The following is a 22,090-nucleotide window of genomic DNA, read 5'->3' on the forward strand; positions in this document are numbered from 1 at the left end:
TGGTTTTTCTCCAAGTGTTCTACTCACCCAGAATACAGGCTAGAAGTAAGGTGGTAATTATGTGAAATACAGTAGCAATTTTAGTCTGAAATGTTTAAAGTTAAAGTTTATTTGTATTCTTTGTAGGAATATCAATAAAAGACCTCAAACGTATCTATATCTGTACATGTACAAGAACCATCAAAAATTATTCACAGAACAAAAATAAATCTTCTTTAGAACAAACCCAGGTAATGAAATGTAGATATGGATCTCACGTATGGAACAATCTAAGTGCTACCAGCACAAAAATATGGCTTTAAAAATAAAATAAAATCTTGGGTTTTGTTTTTCTAAGGTGTATTTCTCTTTCTTGAAATAAAAAATAAATTATTTAGAGTTATCATTGTAAAATAGTCGTGTGCATTAACACATTCTTATTAAGGCCCTGGAGATGACAAACAGAATCAAATTTAGAAGGTAAATTCCTCACAAGTATGACTCGGGTTAGTGTGCTGCTGTCTGCTTGGGTTAATTCTAATGTTACTAGGAAATATCTAAGCACCAGTCAAGATTTAACCTTTACTATTTATTTCCACTTTTTTGCAGGATAGTGGTCATTGAGTCAATAATATTTTAACCTTTTGGCGAACTGGGAACTGAGTTTAGAAATGACATAAATACGATATTTATACATGAACATTTGAAACCCTCCCACGGATGTTGGAAGCCCCTAAAACATCGCTTCGGTGGAAATCTTTCTACAAATACAGATAAATCTGGTTTTAGGTCCCAAATGAAAACATTTCCTATTAGAACATGAGGGCATTCGAATGAGAAAGAAAGCAGTAGGAAATGCGAATGCAGGCTGAGACAGGGGCAGAACAACCCCTTTGCTCTCCTGTCTTGGCCACATCCTGCGGGCTTGGTTTCTCAAACACCTGAGGATCAACTGACCAGGAACCAAAGCTCCTTCTTTCTGGAAACTGCTCTCAGATCAGTGATACTCAGCTTTCTTTCTATGACCCGCATGGTATCAATGACAATAGCTAGGATTCTTGAGACAATGTCAGACCAAATCAATTTCAAGTCACTTTAACCTATATACATATAACACATATGGTACATTTTAAAGAGGAATGAACCACAGTCGTAACATCTAACAAATGAGAGCACAAAACCTTAAAAGCTCAAGAAAGTCTGGGAATTGCTGTTCTGTAAGACGGACTAACTAACATTCAGAAAAAGGAAGCCCTAGGAATCGTGTTTTGTGTGGCTGTGCATGTTGCCTTTCCACTTATCTATTTTAAGATCAGGCAAAGGATATATAAATCCTGTTTCCTCGAACCTTTGGGCTACTGAGAAGGCTGCCGTCCATCAGTCCCCTTTTGGATCATGGATCTTCCTCACGTTCTTTCACTCCTCGTAAGATCTTTATTCCGTCTCATGCAAATTTCATCAATTTTGTCCTTTCTAAACTCAAGAGAATTCGTAACTGGGTCATGACAACAAGAGAATGCTTTTAGAACTAATAATAATCACTTGAACATGGAAAGAGATTCTATTTAAAAATTCAACACCCCAACATATCTTGCCTTTAATAGACTAGTAAAATAGGTCTTCCAGTTGACACACTGATAGAAACAAAGTATCCTAAATTCTTGGCCCTCAGGTAATGGGTGGGAAGGCAACAATTGACTGCTGGGCCAAGCAGGTGATTTCACGCGTGACTTGAGAAGGGGAAGGGGAATGGAGAAGGTCTTTTTGGTTCCACAATCTGTAGGAGAAGGTGGCCCCTGTGGGTACAGCTGACGATAAACTAAGGCTGTGGCCCAGCGATAAGTCTAGTCGGGTGACCAGCCTCGGCTCAAGGTCACATGGGACTTAAGTAATCCGGAAGGAGGTTCCTTCCTCAAGTTCAGCTTTCTTAGGAACTCCGAACTGGAGCTAACCAGAACTCAATCCAGGTGCAAGGCAAAGCAAATATGAATGCAAACTCACTCCATGGTCATAGTCTTGCCCTGGAACATCCCATAAGAACCTGCTCCACACCTGGGACACCTCTGAGGACAGTGTGAGAGTCAGGGGCCGAAAAGAACCACAGCTCCGTGAATAAAGGCTGAGGTCGGCCAAGATCTGGAAAACTTTAAGACCAGCAAATTCTCAAGGTCATACAGCAGTCAAAGAGAGAAACTCCTGCTCTTTCACTGTCCAACACCATCACAGGGACAGGTGGCAGCAGACCAGAGAGAGCGACTTGTGACCAGAGAGAGCAACTTGTGACCAAAATAAAAATAAAATTTTTATTTTACCCAGTAAAGACAAGGAACAGATACAACAGCACGATGAGCTTATTTTACTACATTCTCCTCATGAATGGGCTGCCCTGGACTCCCGATGGCACCTCCGTGAGTGTGCCTGGGGCATGGTGGGCGCTCGGGTGTCTGTTCTAGTTACCTAGATGTCAACCCCTGTGTCTGGGCTTATGTTGCAGAGACTTGGAGAACATCAGGACCTGGTGGAAATGTCACTCTTTCTGCTCCTCCGGCCCAGAAAGCCTGTTGCTCCAGTGATATAAAAAAGGAGTACAAAAGGGCTTTCCTGAACTCCTAAATCCTACCCACACTGTCCTTGTCAACAGCCAAGTCTGGCAGTCAGCTTAGACAAGCACTTCTCAAACACTTCACCTGAACCCTGGATGCCACGGAACTGCGGTCCAGGCTGCAGCCCGCATGGTGATGTGTGCCTGGAGGAGGAGTGCGGCCACAGCGATCTCAGCCCGCCCGCCTCTCCTTGACCATACCCTCCCTCCCCGCAGAACATCCGGATATAGTTCTTTGGGCTGAAGAAAAGCCAAATTCAGTGATAACTCCATAAAAACTGTCAGCTGTTTGCTCCAGTCTTCCAGACTTAAAAATCTTTCAGAGTAAGTTCTACAGATGGCAGCTTCTCTCAAGAAATTCTCAGAAAAATGTTTGGACAGGAACAGGCTCAAAGGATAATCTAAAACGTAACATCTGGCAACAGATCTGAACTTGTAGCTGACTTCTAATTTGATTTTTTTTTTAAAAACTCTTTTCATTCAAGATAGCCTGGTAAGAGAGGGCTGCATCTGAGAGGCTCTCACAATGCCAGCAAGATCTAGGCAGCCATCCGGCCATCACAAGCACATTTATTTTTTTGTGTCTCCCCCAACCCCCACTACATGTAAGCTTATCTGCCTTCTGTAATCCATAACCAACACTTCGAGCTTCCAAACTTCAATGCAAGACATCACCCAAGTTACAGACTTAAGGCCAACCGAGATTGATACCTCTTTTATCAGGCTTCCTGCGACTAGATGAAGAATTTACAGAGCAGATTAAATGTGACTGGAGCGGAGAATAGCTTTAAATGAGGACACCTGTGTTCATACCCCCCAGCCAACACAGGGCACACCTTCAGAATTAGTAAGGTGGGTTTCCTATTAAAGAAGGGGTTTTGACCACAGTGCACCCTAAACTTTGAGGGAGGAGTCAAGAATTTGTAAAACAACTACCAGGGGGTCAAGAAATTAACCAAGTGCCAAAATCCGAGGGCAGGAAAACTGTAGATCAGATAAGCTGGATGAGCAGCCCCATTTACAGCTCTGACTGGCAGAAACGAGATTAGGAAGGGGAATGTTTTAAAAGGTGGTGGGGCGGGGGCCTTTGGGAGGTTGCTGAGATGCAAGGTCCAACACAGAGATCCACGGGGGAGAGGCCAGGGCTCAGGAGATCCGAGCACCAGCCCGGGGCACCGTGAGAAATGTCTTATGTAGAAACACTCACTCTCTGCATAGGGCTCCCTTGGGTCTTTTGTCCCCCTCCCTCTTTTTTTTTTTTTTTTAAATTTCCTTAAAAAAGTTTATAATTTAAAATAAACATCCTTAACTTATTTGAGATACGTTGTTGCTTTTTCAGGATAAAGAACTGCTTAGATCTTGCTTAAAGAGATTCAAAACCCTTTTAACATTATATCTGACAGCAGAGAAGGCATGAACTTGTCCTATCTGTGCAGTTATATGTACATATGTGTGAGTATATATGTATATATATTTGTATATATAATGTCTGTTTTAACACGTAACATTCCATACTTCTGATAATCAGGTTTGCATTCAAGATGATACTTCACACCTCTGGAAAAAAGGTAGTAAACTAGCTTCCGTGACTGTTTCTGTCCTACAATAAAGCCAAGGATGACAGTTGGTGAAACAAAGTCATTATTGCCAAATCTACGAAGAGCATGGGAGTAACAACTGAAACGCATGGTCCTTGCACTTTTAGTTTTCTTTGTTTATACACGGAGTCATGACTTTTAAGAGAGCCATACTTTGAATCCGGATTTCCTTTCCAAATTTTAGTGAGGGAATTAGAAGAAGCCATTTCAAAGCTAAAGATTCAGTTAAAATTACCCTGCCCAGAGATTTGCTAGTACAATGGATAAAATCTTTATCCCAAACAAAAATTGTAAGTTACAAATAGAAAATTTTTTTTTTTTTAGTTTTTTTTTTTTTAAATAGGAAATATTCAGAGATTCCTGCTATGGTAGGGTTAGCCCTTTTCTGTGTGGAAGAAAGGGTGTTTATTCTGGATGGCTTATGGACAGCATATCTGAACAACCTCTCCAGGGGAGAGTGAACCCTGTTGGTGAAGACTGCTCCCACTGTGGGGGAGGAAAGGGCAGTGGGTGTGTGAAGATGAAGATGGTATGCAGAAACACAAATATTTATAGTTCTGTAAACTCTAAAGAGGAAAAAGAACACCCTTTATTACAACTGGGGTTAAAAAAAGCCCCCTATCTAAAATGGAAAATTCCCATCTGCTGTAGACAGAAGGAAATAGACATCAACAGGAGTTCGATGGAAACCACTCCTAAAGTCCAGTTTTGATGCAACAGCTCTTATCTGTGTCTTCTGAAACAGTGTATCCCCAAATCGGATTAGCTGTCCATCCAGAACCAGTCTTAGTTGATCAGTGGGATCAATTGTTTTGGTTGGCTCTTGGTATTTGTATGTTCTCCTAAAGGACAAGGGGGCCAGAGTGGGGTTTTAGACTGGCAGATGAATCCCTGAAAAATTCATTCTGACGATGTCCTATTGCACTCCACGTGCTTCTATCCAACAGACACTTGGTCTCTACCTACTGAGCCCGCGGGCTCATCGCTCACTCACCCCTCGTTCCTACTTTTTCCTCCTCTAACAACCGCAGTGCTTTCAACAAGAGGAAAACAATAATAAAAATAGTAATAATTAAAAAGGTATTCTACATTATTCACTTCCTTTTGGTATATTACAGTGGTAATTTCTGTACATGGCCCAGAACTAAGTTCCCTATGTACATAGAGACATGGGGGAAAAGCATCGACCTTGGAAGTCTCAGCCTTATGCCCTGAAAGACAAGGTTTCTTTCTTCATTCGAGAATGTCTCGCCACTCTACTGTTCAGAAGTAGCAACATTCTGTAAACCTGGGGGGTCGGGGAGAGGGCTGGGGCCAGGAGAGCGGGGACATTTCCTTCTGTCTCCTCCCACAGTCTGTGTGTTCACCAAGGCCGTCAGCAGCTACTGTTTTTGAATTCACCATTCTCCGTGATGGAAAGCTTGGTGGGGTTGGTGGGGGAGAGGCCATTGCGGACCTGCATGCTGTAGCGCTCCTTCACCTGCGTCAGCGCGCTCATCAGTCGGGTGTTGGCCGAATCCAGCGACACGATCCGCTTTTCCTGCAACACACCAATCGGGGCTTTATTTGGGCCACATGCAGGAAACCCCATGGTAATGCTCTGCTGAAGGACTGTTCTAGTGCTTTCTACCAAACAGCAGTACACATGATGCTTCCCAGACAAATGGAACGTCTCTGCCTCTTTCTGCACCCTCCTCAGGTTCGGCTTCCCTGAGCCCAGTGGGTCTGTGTTTCTTTTCTCTCTCTTTTTTCCTTGCAGCACAGCAGGACTGGTTATTGATAACCCCCTTGGGACGCGAGGATGATGTGAACGAGACACCAGGTATTACTTCTGACTGTGCAACAGGGGTGTCAAGCTGCCTTATGGGATTAAGTGCTTTGGGTCAAAATTAAAACATAGACATTAGGTGGCAAAGAAAGAAGCACCAGAGGTTTCATTTCACAGAGGAGAAGTGCATGTGCTCTATGGGTTCTTGGCCCCTCAAGAGGGCCCATCAGTCATGTTTGAAGAGAAATCACACTGTGCTCAAAATTACAACAATACATTGTGGCAGTTTCTAGTCACCAACAAAGTGAGGATGCAACAGCAAGAGGGGAAAAGCAGCCAGAAGCTCAGACCAAGGAGTCATTTGAATATGGGAAGGGAGATGTGGCCGAAGGGGGGCGCCATGAACATAACACATGGAAACAAACAGAGAACACAAGCTCCTCGACTCATTCCAGCTCAGAGTTACTCCAGGAAAGCTGCCCAATAAGGAGATTGCTTTCATTTTACTTTTGAGTCTCTGGGGGGAAAAATGCTTTAGGACCAATTTTTGGAACCAAACATTGTTGAATATACATGCATGGAAAAAAAAAAAAAAAACAAAAACCCAAGAGGAAAAAGGGCCACCCCTCACCCAACCAAAATATGGCAATCTAAAGGAAAGTAGGCTCATCTAAGTATAAGAAGAAAAAAAATAGATATTATCAGTCTCCCAAAGATTAGGAGAGAAACCCTAATCTTAGTTTCAGCAGGTAGGGAGATCATTCCAGAACCTTTCCAAGATAAAGTTGTCACTTTTCAGAAAAGAGGCTTCTGCTGAGAAGGGTCCATGAAATTAACAAGAAAAAACTTGAGGAATAACCCCCAAAGCCAAAAGGAGCTTTCCTCCCCGGGAGTGTCTGACTTTACCCCAGAAGTGTGGTAAGGTGGGTCACGGCAAGGTGCAGAGAGGACAGGAAGGGCCAAGGGTTGGATGTTGCTCCTTGCTAGCGGGCAGCAGCTCCCCAGGGCCATGTCGGGGTGCTCCCAGCACTGAGCTGCCAGGAGGGAGGATCGCTGCCCTCCACTGCCCTGGGGAATGCTGGAGGCAAAAGCATATGGACAATAGCATCAAGTAATGCTCCCCTTTAATCTCCTACTCTGGGGGTGGGGCAGGGCAGCCGGGCTAGGGGTTTCAAAAGTATGAAAAAAAAAAAAACCCATTCCTAGCATTAAAAAAATGTCCTCCTTTTCTCTGATGGAGGTCTTGAGTAGTAAGACACATAAAGTCAGCATTATTAGGTAAGCATTCATCTAGTATAAGATGCTTTTTATTTTGGGAGGGTAGCTCATGTTAGGGGTATGCAAAACTCAATGAAAGATCTGTGAGGCTTAAAAAATGTAGTTCAAAAAAATCATAGCTAATAGAGTTTATTGGGATAACAAGTCTAGATCTTTAAAAAGCAAGTAGAGGGGCGCCTGGGTGGCTCAGTGGGTTAAGCCTCTGCTTTCAGCTCAGGTCATGATCTCAGGGTCCTGGGATCAAGCCCCGCACCGGGCTCTCTGCTCAGCGGGGAGCCTGCTTCCCGCTCTCTGTCTGCCTGCCTCTCTGCCTACCTGTGATCTTTCTGTCAAATGAATGAATGAAAAAAAAAATCTTAAAAAGCAAGTAGGTAAGGACTGGCCAGTGGTCACCAGGAAACTAGAAGTCAGGGGCCAAATACAACATTTCCCCTTCTGGTTAAAAATGGCTTCTGGGGGCACCTGGGTAGCTCAATGGGTTAAGCCTCTGCCTTTGGCTCAGGTCATGATCTCAGGGTTCTGGGATGGAGTCCTGCATCGGGCTCTCTGCTTAGCAGGGGGCCTGCTTCCCCCTCCTCTTCTGCCTGCCTCCCTGTCTACTTGTGATCTCTCTCTCTGTCAAATAAATAAAATTTTAAAAAGAAAAGAAAAGAAAAGAAAAAGAATGGTTTCTGAACAGAATAACTGGTAATACCCTGAAATGATTTAAAAAGAAATTTCAGTATTAGGATAAATTAGAAGGCCCCAAATATGAAGGAAAGTAGGACTCTTTAGGTTTACACCCCCAAAGTTTTTTAAGGCATTAGTAAAAAATTATTTGATTCTTAAAGGGTCAAAAAAAGAGGCAAAGAATGATTGCAATTATTTATTTCCTATAAGAGGTCCAGCTGAAGCCAAATAACCCCCTGGCTGAACAGCCAGAAGTTTCCAAGTGGACAAATCCCCTTTTGTAATTCCCCCCACTGCCAACGTCTCAAAATAAAATAAAAAGTGAAAGAAAAATAATCAAACAGGGACTTTTGATAGTCAAGTTAGTTGGCAGAAGATGCTCTGACATTTTGATTCCGCCTGGGTTGGAAGGCAAAGCAATCCCCATCCAAAGGGATTTCCAGTGAGGGGAGTGCAGGAGCTGGAATGTGTAGGAGGCCAGTGTCCTGGGCCAGGGCTGGGAACTGCTCAGCTAGAGAACGGACTGGGTTTACTTGCCTGTTTGAATAATCTCATCTCCATTTATGACCTGTAATTTAACACAGTGGAGATGTCACTTGCAACAGTAACTAGGCAGCTGCTTGCTTCTCAGAGGAGGAAGCCCTTCTCTGTTCTCCATCTGAGTCACATGGAGGGATCCTGGGGGGTGAAAGTGGCACAGTCCCTGGTCTGATGCTTCAGAAATGATCCCCTTAGTTCCATCACCAGGATCCCCGTGGTCTACAAGGTCTAAGACAGCTGGTTTTGTCCTGGCCAGTGGAACGCTCACCTCCCTGCAGGGCCAGTTAGAAGGCGGCTGGCCCAGGCCAGGCCTCATGGCATAAACTCCAGGAGAAGGATGGGCTGGCCTCAGCGACAAGCCTTGCCCAGAGGGGAGCAGGGCTGCTGATGCAGATGAAAATCAGTTCACTGGGCGCCAGGCCTTTAGTGCTTTGGGAAATGCTGGGCTCAGCTTGAATATAAGGAAAGCAACCGCATTCACTTCAGAAATATTTTCCACTACCAGTGGCACCAAGGAAGATGGCGGGGACCTAAAAGTATGGGTTACCTCCCTGGGAAGGCTTCACCCCAAACTTGGTGCGTTCTAGTAAATGATGCCGAAGGGCTGCTCTGCTCCATCAGAGACTCATGATGTAAGATTTATCCCGACAGAGGAGAGGGTCTGATATAGAAGGTCATTCATTATAAAAGTTGCCCAAAGATGTTCGAAGTCTTCTGCTATAATAAGACTTTAATGTATCAGTAAGACAACAGCTAGAATTGGAGGTTATTATTATTATTTAATTTGTTTTAGTGCTTATGATCTGTGCTATATACAGAACCCTGTTTTTCAAAATGTGGTCCAGTGAATTCTCCAAGTATTCTTCAGGGATCCATGGTGGGCTTACTGCACAGTAATGCCTGTGTTTGACAAAGTGATTTACTATATTTAGCCAACCTCGGTGGGCTTTCATCCATGAGCTGAAAGTGGTCCTTGCTGGTGGTACGCAGTCCGAGCAGTTGGAATGTCATCTATGGAAGGTACCATTGGTTTGACCAAAACAGTCCATGTAATCAAAGCATTTGAAAACCACGCCTTGAGGTATGGACCCAAAATATCTCGTTTAGCCAGACCTCACGTGGACACTGACTGATGCTCTGAGGATCACAGTTCACCCGTCCCTGAACAACAACGCCCTCCTGGTTTGCTGAGAGAAAGTCCTTACTTTCCAGAGCTTTTGAGGCCTGATAGATCCTACTCCCTTCTTGTGTTCACTGTCCACGCCTGAATCCTGTTTCACACCCAGTCATCTTGGCCCCCGATATCAAGACAGGGGACGGGAGTGGGTAGAAATTGTCAGAAGCTCATGAGGATGTGCTGGCCTGACAGGCAGCCGGAAGAGGGAAATGCTCTGTGCACAGAGCCACGACTGTGACACACCCAAGCTTCCTCTGCTTAAGACTGGCATAGTTTTCGACCAGCTGGAATTATGAAAATGGTCTGTTTTATCTCATCAGAACCAAAATCTCTCCTGGTGTGATTATCAATAGGACTCTCTGTGTATTATTTTGTCACACTGAAAATCCATAAGTGAAAACTTACTAACATTGGTTTTTCTGACTTAATTGCTTTCTGTATCCAGGTTGTTTCTCTGAAGACTCTGGGATGAATTTTTATAGTATGTGTGGCAGGATGGCCTTGTCTCCACCAACTCTCCCTCACCCACCCTGGGGACACCAGAAAGGTTTAAAAAAAGGAGCAAGTCAGATAATTACAGCAAACCTTTCTTCTGATTCTTATGAGGTCCAAATATCCAGAAACTACGGAGTCCCAAGTATTCTAGGAGCTACGGTGATGAGAGCATCACAGCTCACACTGGCCTACAGGTTGGAGGTGTCTGTGGAATATGGAACCCAGGAAGCCTCCTTCCATGGTTCTGCCTTCAGCTTCCCTCCCAACTCCTTTGAAAGATAAATCCCATTCCCCATTAAACCCTGTCAGGAAACCAGACCGCAGGTGTTAAGTGCATGCTTAATAGTCCCGGGGGCTCTGACATGGATGGTCCCCTATGCAGAGAAGAGGGTAGAACATAAAGTCCTTGCTCCCATTTTTATTCCATAGTTTGGGGATATGATAAGGTCTTGAGGGTGACACATGCAAACCCATGTGGGTTGGCTGTTTCCAGGAAGGGGATATATTCGGAGGCTAGAGCAGCCACTATGAAAACCGCACCTGCCTTTTGTTCTTTGTTTCACTCTAAGCAATACAACCATATTTAGCAATGATAAAATGAAACCAAATCAGCAATGTTTCCTGCCTCCTGGATTTGGCTCGCATCACTGATGTGCCCTGTGAGGTGTTCTTGGCAGTCATTGCGCCATTAGTGCTGTGGGTATAAGCTAGAGTGAGCAGAGGCCCAGGTTCTGATTTCATCAAGACTAAGAGGCTCTCTAAGCACAGCGCCGACAAAGGAGGGCAGCCAAGCAAGTCCCAAGCTTCACTGCCAAACCCTGCACCAGAAGAATTGCAAGGAAAGGTATCTGCCACAGCCCTGTCTTTCCCCTCCAGTTCCACTCGTATGTGGGGCTCGAGGTCGATGGCACAGTGGACGTGACTAACAAGACCGTGAACATCACAGCCAAGCGATGGTCAGTGGAGGTCACAAGCCAGACACATGCGGTGTGCTTCTCACAGTCACCCCCTTAGAGAACGCCCTCCTTTCCATGAGGAAAGAAGGAAACCCCATCATGCAGTAGGTTAAGATTTGTCAAGCAACTGCCCTAAGCACGCTAATACTTTGCTGGGTTAACAGACTTGTCACCAGTCAAAGAAAGGAAAAGTAATGCAGGTCACATAGAAACTCTTTTAATCTTCAAAAGGTAATGCTGAGAACTTTCCAATGACCCATTTTTGCAGTACATGCCTTGGCATTTCCAAAGGGCTGGAAGTCGGGAAATTTAACAGTCACTACAAACAAGTGCTTCCTACTAGATTCAAGGCCTGCTCACCTGTGCGTCAATTATTTTTTGCTTTGCATCAATAACTGCTTGCATCTCAGCGTGATCCTTCTTCAGTTCCTCTTCCACAGCCATCAGCCTAGAACGTGGCAGCAAGGAGACATCGAGAACGTCAAAGAGAGCCAGCTGACATAGGGGACAAGACACCCAAACTCAGCAGAGTTCAGATTGCCACTCCTCTCCAACGAGAGGTCTGTAATCATGCTTACTTTCTTCTCTCCCACCTTGAAAGGAGACATCCAAGGCTGACCTCTTGGCCAGTGACCGGATCCCACGCATTTTCATCTCCTCTGGGACAAGGTCCCCAAAATCATTTCCTCCCTCTCCTCTGTCAGATCCCCCCCCCCCCCGCCCTGGCAGAGCTTATTTCATCGCAAACTATCAAACCAACCAGAAGCAAACAACCCCCCCCTTCTTACTCTCAAGTTCCCTGGTGACAAGCTATCTCTTCTCTCCTTGCACAGCTAAGTTTCTCAGAGTGTGCTACACTTAGTCGGCCTACTTTCTCTCTCAGGCACCACCTGCATCTTAACCCATGGACTTTCGACTCCACGAAACAGCTCAAAGACTGCTAATTCCCTCCATGTTTCTGAAACAACAAACCTTTTCTGTCTTCATTTTGTTTGACCCCTCGGTAGCATTTGACAAGAGGGAAGCACAGTGGTTATGTGCCTGGGCTCTGGAGCCTGACTTTCTGGCTTCAAGTCCTGGCTGCCCCACTCAGTGACCTCGGGCAGGTGACTTTATGGATTTAGAGCCCGTTTCTTTATTTGTAAAATGAGATCAATGCCTGCCTCCGAGGTTGGCATTAAACACATCTTCATGAACAGATCAAACCAATTACTATTTGTGAAGTGCTTCACAAAGTACTTGGCCCATGGTGGGTGCTGTTTGAGTGTCTGGAACAACTGAGCCCTCCAGTAGACTCTGGACATCTTGGCACTCTCTGTCTCTTAGTTCTCTGGCCCTAAAGATATCCAGTGATGCTGCCCTTCTACGTCTCTAGACTCACGAAGACCTAAGTGACCCCTGGACGTTAAATACTAAGACCTTGCAAGTGAGTCGCCATGTTTCCATTTTTTCTAATTATTATGATGGAAGACTACTTGGGTCTTCAAAAGAAGGCTGGGAAATCTCATATCTAGAAACGTTAAGCGATACGGTCCTGCATCACATCTGTAGGGAATCCCACAGAGCATATGCAGAACTGAATCGGCTTCGGCTGTTGCGACTTCAGGATTCTCCGGCTCATCCTCCGATCTCCCAGTGCCCCCAGCTGGCCCACACCCCCCACCGGTGGGCGGTCTGACCTGCTGATGATGCTCTTCATCTGGCTGTCCTTCTCCTCCTGCTGCCTGCGCAGGCGCTCCTCGCTGTCCTCCAGCCTGGCCTTGTACTCCAGCAGCAGCTTCTGCATCTGCTGCTCCTGCACCAGCAAGCGGCGTTCATACTCCTCCAGCCGCCGGCTGGACACTCGCAGGCGCTCCTTCAGCTTCGTAATTTCCTGCTCGTACTAGAGCAGAAGAGAGGCATCAAAAACAAGGAGTGGGGGCGGGGGACTCGAGTTACGGTGGTTTTTGAAATCGAGGTGGTTGGATGCTGTCTGAGCTGCCATTCCATGTGCTGCTAATATTCTTAAAAATGACCAGAAACCATACATGGTAAAGGAGCTCTGTCCTCCCTCCCCCTAAAATCACATTTTTAATCTGAACTTGGCATTTTCAATCTATATATTTATGTATCTCTTTCCAAATTAACTACCAGTTGCTACAAACTACATCCAATGTGTATCAAATGTGGGCAGGGGAAAAAAAGATCAAGTACTCAGAAGCCTGTCAAATCACTTAAAGTAAGCCAAAAACCAGTCGTCTACCAGGGAAAAGATTACTGTGTCATCACCTGTACTGGAGGACCTCTGACTCATCCTGGCTCATCAGAATCTCATTCCTTCATTCTATTAGAATCAGCCTTTAGAGAACAAGCAATACTTCTATAATGTTACACTACTAAATCAATAGATAAAATCTGATGGCAAAGTAAGCTATTGCTGCGTTCTCCCCAACTATACAAGTGTGAAATATTCAGGTCACAGGCACTAAGCTAAAGGCCTACATATTCTCCAGGGCTCATGAATACTGCCCTTTTGGCCCCTTTTCATGATGTGGTTCATTGGTTCAATTTGGTACTGTTGGCTGGAACACGTATGTCTGTTTTCTCATGAAAGCTTTATATACATATATATATAAACTAAAGCTTTATATAATGAATCCTCACTAAAGCTTTCTAGAGTCCCCATTCTTTTTGTACTGACAGTGCAGTAGCTGGGGTGTGAGTACATTGGAATGTCACATTTCTAGGTGAGGTGAGAAGCAAAAGCTTTCTTGTATATGGTCTATTTAAATTAATGAGTAATTCATGATAAATCTATATGGTGCTTTCCAAAATGCAAACTATTTTCACAGAATATCCCATTTAATTGACAATCAGGCAGTTAGCTTCTGCTTACCCAACATTACGATCCTAAACTACATTCTCTATCCAGAAGGTCAGAGATGACGATTTTCATGACCACTGAAAAAGGCAGACCGCATCAGTAAGCATATTTTAGGATCATGCTGATAAGTAAGCAGGACCAGTTGTGTGGTTGTTAATTAAATGAGAAAATGCCATACATGATGTCAAGCCTCTTATTTGATAATCCTTTTTCTCCATGTCAACTTTTCTTTAAAACAAAACAGAAATATATACTATCTGATTAAAAGTCAACATAGAGCTAGAAGTTCTTTATCCAGTGAAGGGAAAAAGGACAAACAAAACAAAACAAAATAAAATCATTAAACAAGATCTGGAAAGGAAGTCTAGTCCAAGGATAATTCTTGCCTTGGCCCTAAGACTAACCACCAGTCTATAGAAACACTAAATACTCCCCACTCAATAGAAATGAATAGCAGAATGTCTCCAACTCAAGGTAACCTACACGAAAAGAAAATTAATCCTCATCCCAGCCGGACAGGCATTTTCTGCGTATTTTCACCCAGAGACACTACTGACTTGTTATCTACAGATGTGTATGTGCTGGATAACATAAGAGATGGAGTTGAAACTGGGGAGGGAAAAAGATCACAGTGTTGGCTACACAACCCTTCTGGTGGCCTATCATTGTGGGGGCAGGAAGCTAACAAAGGCAGGCTAGTTCTACCTTCTCAGCGTGCTTGGATTCGTCTTGATTTTGCTCAGTCTCTTCCACATCCTCTTCATACTGCCCATTATTCAGCACCCAGGCTGCTGTCCTCTCTACTGGGGACATTGTGGCAGAGTCCACAGGTGACTGTACCTGCATCAGAAACACCTATTAGCATCTCTCCAAACAGCTCACTAGTTTGGTTTCGCAAATGGAGATATTCTTGGAGGACAAAACTGTGATCTAATAAATTTTCGTAGTTCTAAGCAATATTTTATTAAAGACAGGGCTGGGGGGTGAGGAATGAGAATATCTTCTTGTATAAGAACACACTATTCTGAAGAGAAATGCCTATGCACTACTTCCAGAAAAAGAAAGCCAAGGCCTTAAAATCATTCATTAGTCCAATGGTCCAATTACCAATGAAATTTCAATGATGGTAAGAACGAGAGAAAAGGCCTGACTTGATGGCTGACTGCTCAGCTGAGGAAATGGCTGTGTAACCCAGAGATGATCCGGAACCAACAAACTGATTAATGCTAAACAAACCCACAAGATACCCATTTATTCATCAGAAAGCCAAGTCCGCAATCTTCACATTAATCATTTAGACAAAGAGAAAAACAAGTGGTATTGCTAATTTTTACAGAGTGCTGACTTCTTGATGGATGAAGACCACTCAGAAGTCTATATCTTAGGCCACACAGTTTCTTGATGAATACAGGAACAAAACAATAGATATTGCAGTCAAATGCTCCTCCACTGAGCTATACCCCCACTGTAAAACAATAGATATTGGATTAGTTTAAGGGATATTTCCATCCAGTTAGGATAGCCAGATAAATTGTCCTTTTCCAATACTGACATACAGAGGGATAAACATTCTGGCCTCAGGTAGCAGCCCTGGGTGTCTGGGTGGCTCAGTCGGTTGAGCGTCTGACTTTAGCTCAGGTCATGATTTCTGAGTCCTGGGATCGAGCCCCACATCAGGCTCTCTGCTCAGTGGGGAGTCTCTTCTCCCTCTGCTCCTCCCCCCACTCGTGCTCTCTCTCTCAAATAAATAAAAATCTTTAAAAAAAAAAGGCCTGCCACTTAAACTGTCCCTTAATTTCTTCAATACTCTTTTCTTAATCTACTGATTAGGAATATCACCCCCAAAATGACATGACCTATCCCAGTATCTCACAGAGAGTTGTAGTACTGAGTAAGATAATGTACGTGACAGGCCTTTGGAAACTACAGAGCTTGCATGTTACCATATTTATGTTTAGAAAACTGGCATTGGATATTACAATTTATATTAAGCTACTGAACAAGCTTTCAGTAGCAAGAACAAGAACAAGCTTGAACAAGAACAAGCTTTCTCTACAAATAATGCTAGAGATATAAAACAAATTATTTTCCTCCAGTGTGCTTGTGAGAGTGAGAGAGAGAGAATGAGGGAGGCTGGGAGGGTGAGAAAGAAGGACAGAATACAGCACTGTATGTGGGTTAGCCTATTTATTTATTTAAAAAGATATTTATTTATTAGACAGAGAGAGAGAGAGAGAGCCCCAGTGCATGCGAAAGTGTGCAAGCAGGGGGAGGAGCACGCAGAGGGAGAGGGAGAAGCTGACTCCCTGCTGAGCAGAGAGCCTGAGGGACAAGGGAAGTGGGGCTTGGTCCCAGGACCCTGGGATCATGACCTGAGCTGAAGGCAGATGCTTCACTAACTGAGCCTCCCAGACGCCCCTGCGTTAGCCTTTTTAGAATTAAAGTAGATTTCTATTTTGAGGACCAACACTGTAATCTCATAATTGGAGGGGATTTTCTCTCCCATGCAGAGCTATCTACTTTAAGATTATCTTTATGTCATTCTGAAATAGAATCCAGTTCAACTTTCTATAGATAGCTATTTTAAAAGAAAGTTTTTTTTTTTTTTTGATGACTTTGCAATTTAGGACCAAATAAAAAATACCGGTTGGGAGAAACTCTACAAGATACACATACACAAGTCACAGAAGTATGTGAAGCAGAACCTGTTTGGCTGATTTGCAGATTACAAATATGTATCAATAAAAAGTGGCATCATGCCGGAGGCACATATAAGCAATTGTTAATGGACTTCTAGAAGTTCCTCCTTTTTTTCCACTGTGTCAAGAAACATGTAGACATGGCTTAAATGTCAAGATCTTCAGTTCTTAAAAGTCTACCTCCATTTCCACTCTGGTATCTAGGTATGTTGTATACTTCACTCATTTGTGTATTGCTTTATTATTTTTGTCATAACCACATCATCACTGATATATTATTTATTATCTCTTTAAAACAACTTTTTCCTGTTACCTGAGTCCTTATGCTAAGTAATAACATCAGTACAATCATGAGTTTGAGGTTATATATATATTTATAAATATATTTTAATATTAATAGTTATAAATTTTTCTAATACATGTTAAAATAATTACATGATTAATTAATAAGCATCTTGTATATACTTTATTATTTATTTATTTATCTATCTATCTATCTATTTATTTATTTATTTATTTTTGTATATAATTCTGAGTATCAAACTTTAGAAACACTGGTCTATAGGATAGAGTATCATCTACAAAGGAAGGTAATAATTATCCACATCAAAAGTTATATGAGAAACAAATGAGTCAGCATGTAAAAGCATTTTATAAACAGCAGGATACTTTACACATCCCCCCCCCACGCCACACACACACACACACACACACACACACACACACACACACACACTTCTTCCCTTACTGGGTTCTAAAAGCAGAGCACAATAAACTGATTCAGCATTGGCAGAGAAAAATAGTTCTATGACAGTTTTAGGTTCTTATTTGATATATGTACACCTGAAAGATAAAAGAATGTGGTTCTGAGTTTTAAAAAATTAATAGAAAGCCAATATTTAAAGGAGACAACCCTTTTAAATTTTTTTTTTTTAAGATTTTATTTATTTATTTGACAGAGAGAGATCACAAGTAGGCAGAGAGGCAGGCAGAGAGAGAGGAGGAAGCAGGCTCCCTGATGAGCAGAGAGCCCAATGCGGGACTTGATCCCAGGACCCTGAGATCACGACCTGAGCTGAAGGCAGCGGCTTAACCCACTGAGCCACCCAGGCGCCCCAACCCTTTTTAAATTTTATAATCTTATCATCTTAGCACCTGGGCACAGAAAAGCTGCTTTTCTGTGAAACCAGGATTTTGTATTATTCAGTAGTGGTTTGAGATAAAGCAGATACTAAAACTAATAACTTTACTGTTTGGAATTTATTACTTCAAGTCGGCTAATTCAATAGCTTTTTGCTTTATGTAGTTAACAAGATGCTGTGTGAATGGACTTTCTTTCCCGGTGATTTGTCAGGGGGTAGTTATTTACTGAGTGCCTAAATATGCACTGCACACTAAAGATATTCCTAAGAACACACTGAGGAGAGATCTCAGCCCCTAAAAGCATATTAAAACAGCAATGACGACTCCTTAGCACAATCTAGGCTTTGACTGTTAAGTGAGAAGCTGTAAAAACAAGAGTTGGTTCATTCCACTGGTGATGGTGTTGGCTACCCTATCTTCAGAAGGGCTTACAATGTCCAATGAATTTTAAGAGATTGTGTGATGGAATTGGGCATTTGGATCTATTCCTATTTTATTGGTTGAATCTGATTTTCCATCACTTCCTAATTTAACAAAGCACTCTGCATGGCATATCGTAGGTGGCCAGTAACTGCTGAAAAAATATTAAGTATTCCTGGTATTCATGGTAAAACCTTTACAACATCATAAAGAACAGAAAAGTAATACTGAACAAATAAAAAATAGTTAGAGGTGAGTTTGTTGTTGTTGTTGTTTCTTTATTTAGAAAACTATATACTGCCTCTTCCATACTTTTAAAAATTGGTTTTGTATGTGCTGATCTTATTTCCCACTTAGATCATCAATCCTTGATGCATGGCACCATACTATACAGGTTATTTTTGAATGGTAGCAATGTAATTGCACATTAGATGCTCAATAAAATATTATTCACTTATTAATACTCTGGTTCTCGGGGCGCCTGGGTGGCTCAGTGGGTTAAGCCACAGCCTTCGTCTCGGGTCATGATCTCAGGGTCCTGGGATCGAGTCCCACATCGGGCTCTCTGCTCGGCGGGGAGCCTGCTTCCTCCTCTCTATCTCTGCTTGCCTCTCTGCCTGCTTGTGATCTCTCTCTGTCAAATAAATAAATAAATAAAATCTTAAAAAAAAAAACTTTGGTTCTCTTTAGAATTTATTACTAAAGTATAATATATTACTAAGAGAAAGTGTGTTTTTCCTCTAGTTCTTTGGAAGTACATCTGAGGCTTTTCTTTAATGATTGTTCCACCTCCTTACAAGCTGGAGAAGAGCGCAAAGACCTGTACTCCTGGGGCAACTAATACATTATATGTTAATAATAATAATCAATAAATAAAAAATAAAAAATCATTATCTCAAGTTTTTATCGTTAGTAGTTAATTAGTTATTATTTAGGCATTATTATAGATAGCAAAATTTATTATCTCCAGTTTATAGTCAAAGAGATTGGGAAAAGAAGTTGTTGGCAAGTGTTTCAAATCCCATTTTGCTTAGCTATAGCCTTAGGAAGAGTATTTATACCCATTGGCTTTCAACAGTGGATCATTAAAGAAAAGGAAGGATAAAAAAGACAGAAGGAAAAGCAGTAGGAATTCCTACGAGGGATATTTCTGCTTTGAGTTAAAGCTGTATGGGTTTCTCTGGAAAAAATACTAATGCTTTAGGGCAAAAGGGCTGAGACAGCAGCTTCTCCGATCCTGTCATCAGTCATAGCCTGGCTATGCTGAGGACAATAAAGAACAGGCCAGTTCCCCTTCCTTGCTAGTATTTCCTAGATATACATAAGGCTTGTTGGTTGCAGCTTCTCCCAAGTCTGAAACAGTCCAATTCTCATAATGAAGAGCCCTTCTGCTGTCAACACCAAAGAAAGGGCTGGCTAAAAAGGCAAATCTGGGGTTCCTGAAGAGGCTGGTTAGGAGAGGGCTCGACCCACGCACACGTGAAAGCTGCACCCTTCTAATAGGACTGTCAGATTTGAATTTTTAAGATTACATAACACGCTATATCTGAACACATACACTGTAAATACAGTCTATTGTACACAGATAGTACGTGATGCTTGAAAAACAAAATGGAGAGGAAAATGAGCGGGGAAAATCCAAATAAAGGCTGAAAAGGGTAAAAAAATTCGAAGGCAGTTTCCTGAAAACAACAACAACAACAAACCAAAAAAAAAAAAAAACCCAAAAACCTTTCTTCTCTGTAGATTGTTTCAACTAGGATTTTATTTCCTTCCTACTCAGTACGTATATGAAGACTGAAGCCAGTAATGCCGCCAACAATGGGCACTCCTTTGTGCTAAGATACAGAAGGAATTTGCATGGGACAAAGCCATCAATAATTACAGACGCCTACAGAACAATCCCCACAAAGAAAACCTCTAGTTTTGGGGAGAGACGAATTCCCCAACACAATTTGCAATTACAATATGTAAAGGAATTTGCCAAAAATGTGCTGATTATATAGAAATTCAGAGGCTTCATGGGAGTGAGAAAAGCAAGAAACCAGAAGATAAGGAATAAAAAATAACAACATAAGTTTGAAAAAATAAACCATCTGCATAGAAAAAGCCAATGTAGAAAAACCAGAAACTTGAGCAATAAAAATAGTGATTTATGCTGGAACAGATATGAGGTGCCACTACCAGCAAAGGCATAAACAGAGATGAATATTTCAAGCTGTGCTAGGCCATCTCACCGTGTCTGTGCCTCACTTCATGCCAGTGTAATACAGAAATACCCCAATTCATCGATGGCTTGCGGCACAAAACATTTTTAAATTGGTTGTTTGGAGACTGTGTGCATTTCTTGCCTCTAGTCTATCCAGACGGCCTTCTATTCACCCACAGAAACATGTACTGACTGCTTGTGTGATGGGTGCTACATTTTCCTACACCTAAATATTATAAATGACAATCGGTTCCAGATGGTCACACAGAAGGCTATGTAATTTGTAGTATTTATAAACCATGAGTCTGAGTCATGGGCCCTGGGAACTGAGGACTGCGTGGTACAGAAGAACGGGTTAGCATTCCTCTTTTCTGTCCAGGGCTGGGCCCGAGTCAGCTTTTGGAAAAGCAGGTTGGAGGGCCCTTTCCACTGTCCTGTCCCTCTCTGGCAATCTGATATTCTTCTCTATTTCTTATCTTTATCCTCAGGGACCCCATGCCAACTTAGCCACCTGCCACCCCCCGAGCACGCCCCCCCCCCATGGATGTCTGTCTCCATGTCGTACTCCATCTCGAAAACTTCCTTTCTCCTCTCAATAAACACTTTCTCTGAAAATAGCTGATCTCAACTAGAAGCTAGCATAAACATGTGGAAATGATCATGATAAGGTGTAAATGACTGCCATCTGACAAATTAAGCTTATATGACATAATATGACATACATATGAAAGATATAGATATGCCTAACCATTTTCTTTCCTTTTTTTTAAATTAAAGATTTTATTTATTTGAGAGAGAGAGAGAGAGAGAGAAAAAGAAAGAGAGAGCATGACAGGGGAAGAAGCAAACTCCCCATGGAGCTGGGAGCCCAATGCGGGACTCGATCCCGGGGACTCTGGAATCATGACCTGAGCTGAAGGCACTCACTTAACCAACTGAGGCACCCAGGCACTCTGCATAAGCATTTTCATTGTATACAATCTTTTTCCTTTTCTTTAAATGAAAATGTTCATTACATCGAATGAATTCGGGGAGGGCCAGAGTGGCTCAATGGGTTAAGCGGCCAGCTCTTGGTTTCGGCTCAGGTCATGGTCTCAGGGTCTTCGGACTGGGACTGAGCCCTGTGTTGCACGCCGGGCTCAGCAGGGAGTTTGCTCAAGAATTCTCCCTTTCCCTCTGCCCCTCCCCCAGGTCATGCTTGCTCTCTCTAAAATAAATTAATAAATCTTAAAAAAAAATCAAATGAATTGGAGAAATATAAACAAAATAAAAAAGAGAAATTTAAGACTGAAGGGATTTCTCCAGAAATTTCTCCAGAAAGAATGACTGACTGGAAGATTCTGCCCAGGAAATCGGCTTCGGGAATCAGCTTAAGTTAGTAATGCTTTTCATCTCTCCCTCTACTTCTGCACCCCAGGATTCTGTCAGTGCTCTAATTTTTTTTTTTTTTTTTAAAACATTAACTATCAAACTAGGGGCAAGGCCTCTGATCAGAGCAGAATGGAGGCAGAAGCAGCCAAATCATTAAATGCCTACCTATAAAAAACCAAATATATGAAAAAGATACACGGTGGTTTTATTGCAGTCTCCTCTGACCAGTGGTTTTGCTGACAAAAGGACATACCATAGAACTCATTCAATTACAAAGCTTCCTAGTACTTATAAAGTATGATTGGGTTTCAAAAAAAGGTCAG

General features: G+C 42.6%; 1 protein-coding gene across 10 annotated transcripts in view; it reads right to left on the reverse strand.

The window, feature by feature from the left end:
* Positions 1 to 91: 91 nt before the first annotated feature.
* RASAL2 (RAS protein activator like 2) overlaps positions 92 to 22,090 on the reverse strand; it is a gene marked incomplete at its 5' end in the record, with an annotated part of 358,965 nt that continues 336,966 nt past the window's right edge. For 6 of the 10 annotated variants that reach the window (XM_082704135.1, XM_082704133.1, XM_082704131.1 and 3 more), the window contains 5 exons: positions 92 to 5,719; positions 8,432 to 8,462; positions 11,423 to 11,510; positions 12,742 to 12,944; positions 14,631 to 14,765. In XM_082704135.1, coding sequence (XP_082560261.1) covers positions 5,577 to 5,719; positions 8,432 to 8,462; positions 11,423 to 11,510; positions 12,742 to 12,944; positions 14,631 to 14,765 — 600 coding nt within the window. In that variant the 3' untranslated portion in view covers positions 92 to 5,576. The remainder of the gene's footprint in view (positions 5,720 to 8,431; positions 8,463 to 11,422; positions 11,511 to 12,741; positions 12,945 to 14,630; positions 14,766 to 22,090) is intronic. The other 4 variants (XM_082704136.1, XM_082704134.1, XM_082704132.1 and 1 more) reach the window with 1 other exon arrangement.

The sequence above is a fragment of the Mustela nivalis genome, assembly GCF_964662115.1.
Source record: "Mustela nivalis genome assembly, chromosome: 16".
Taxonomy (NCBI): Eukaryota; Metazoa; Chordata; class Mammalia; order Carnivora; family Mustelidae; genus Mustela; species Mustela nivalis.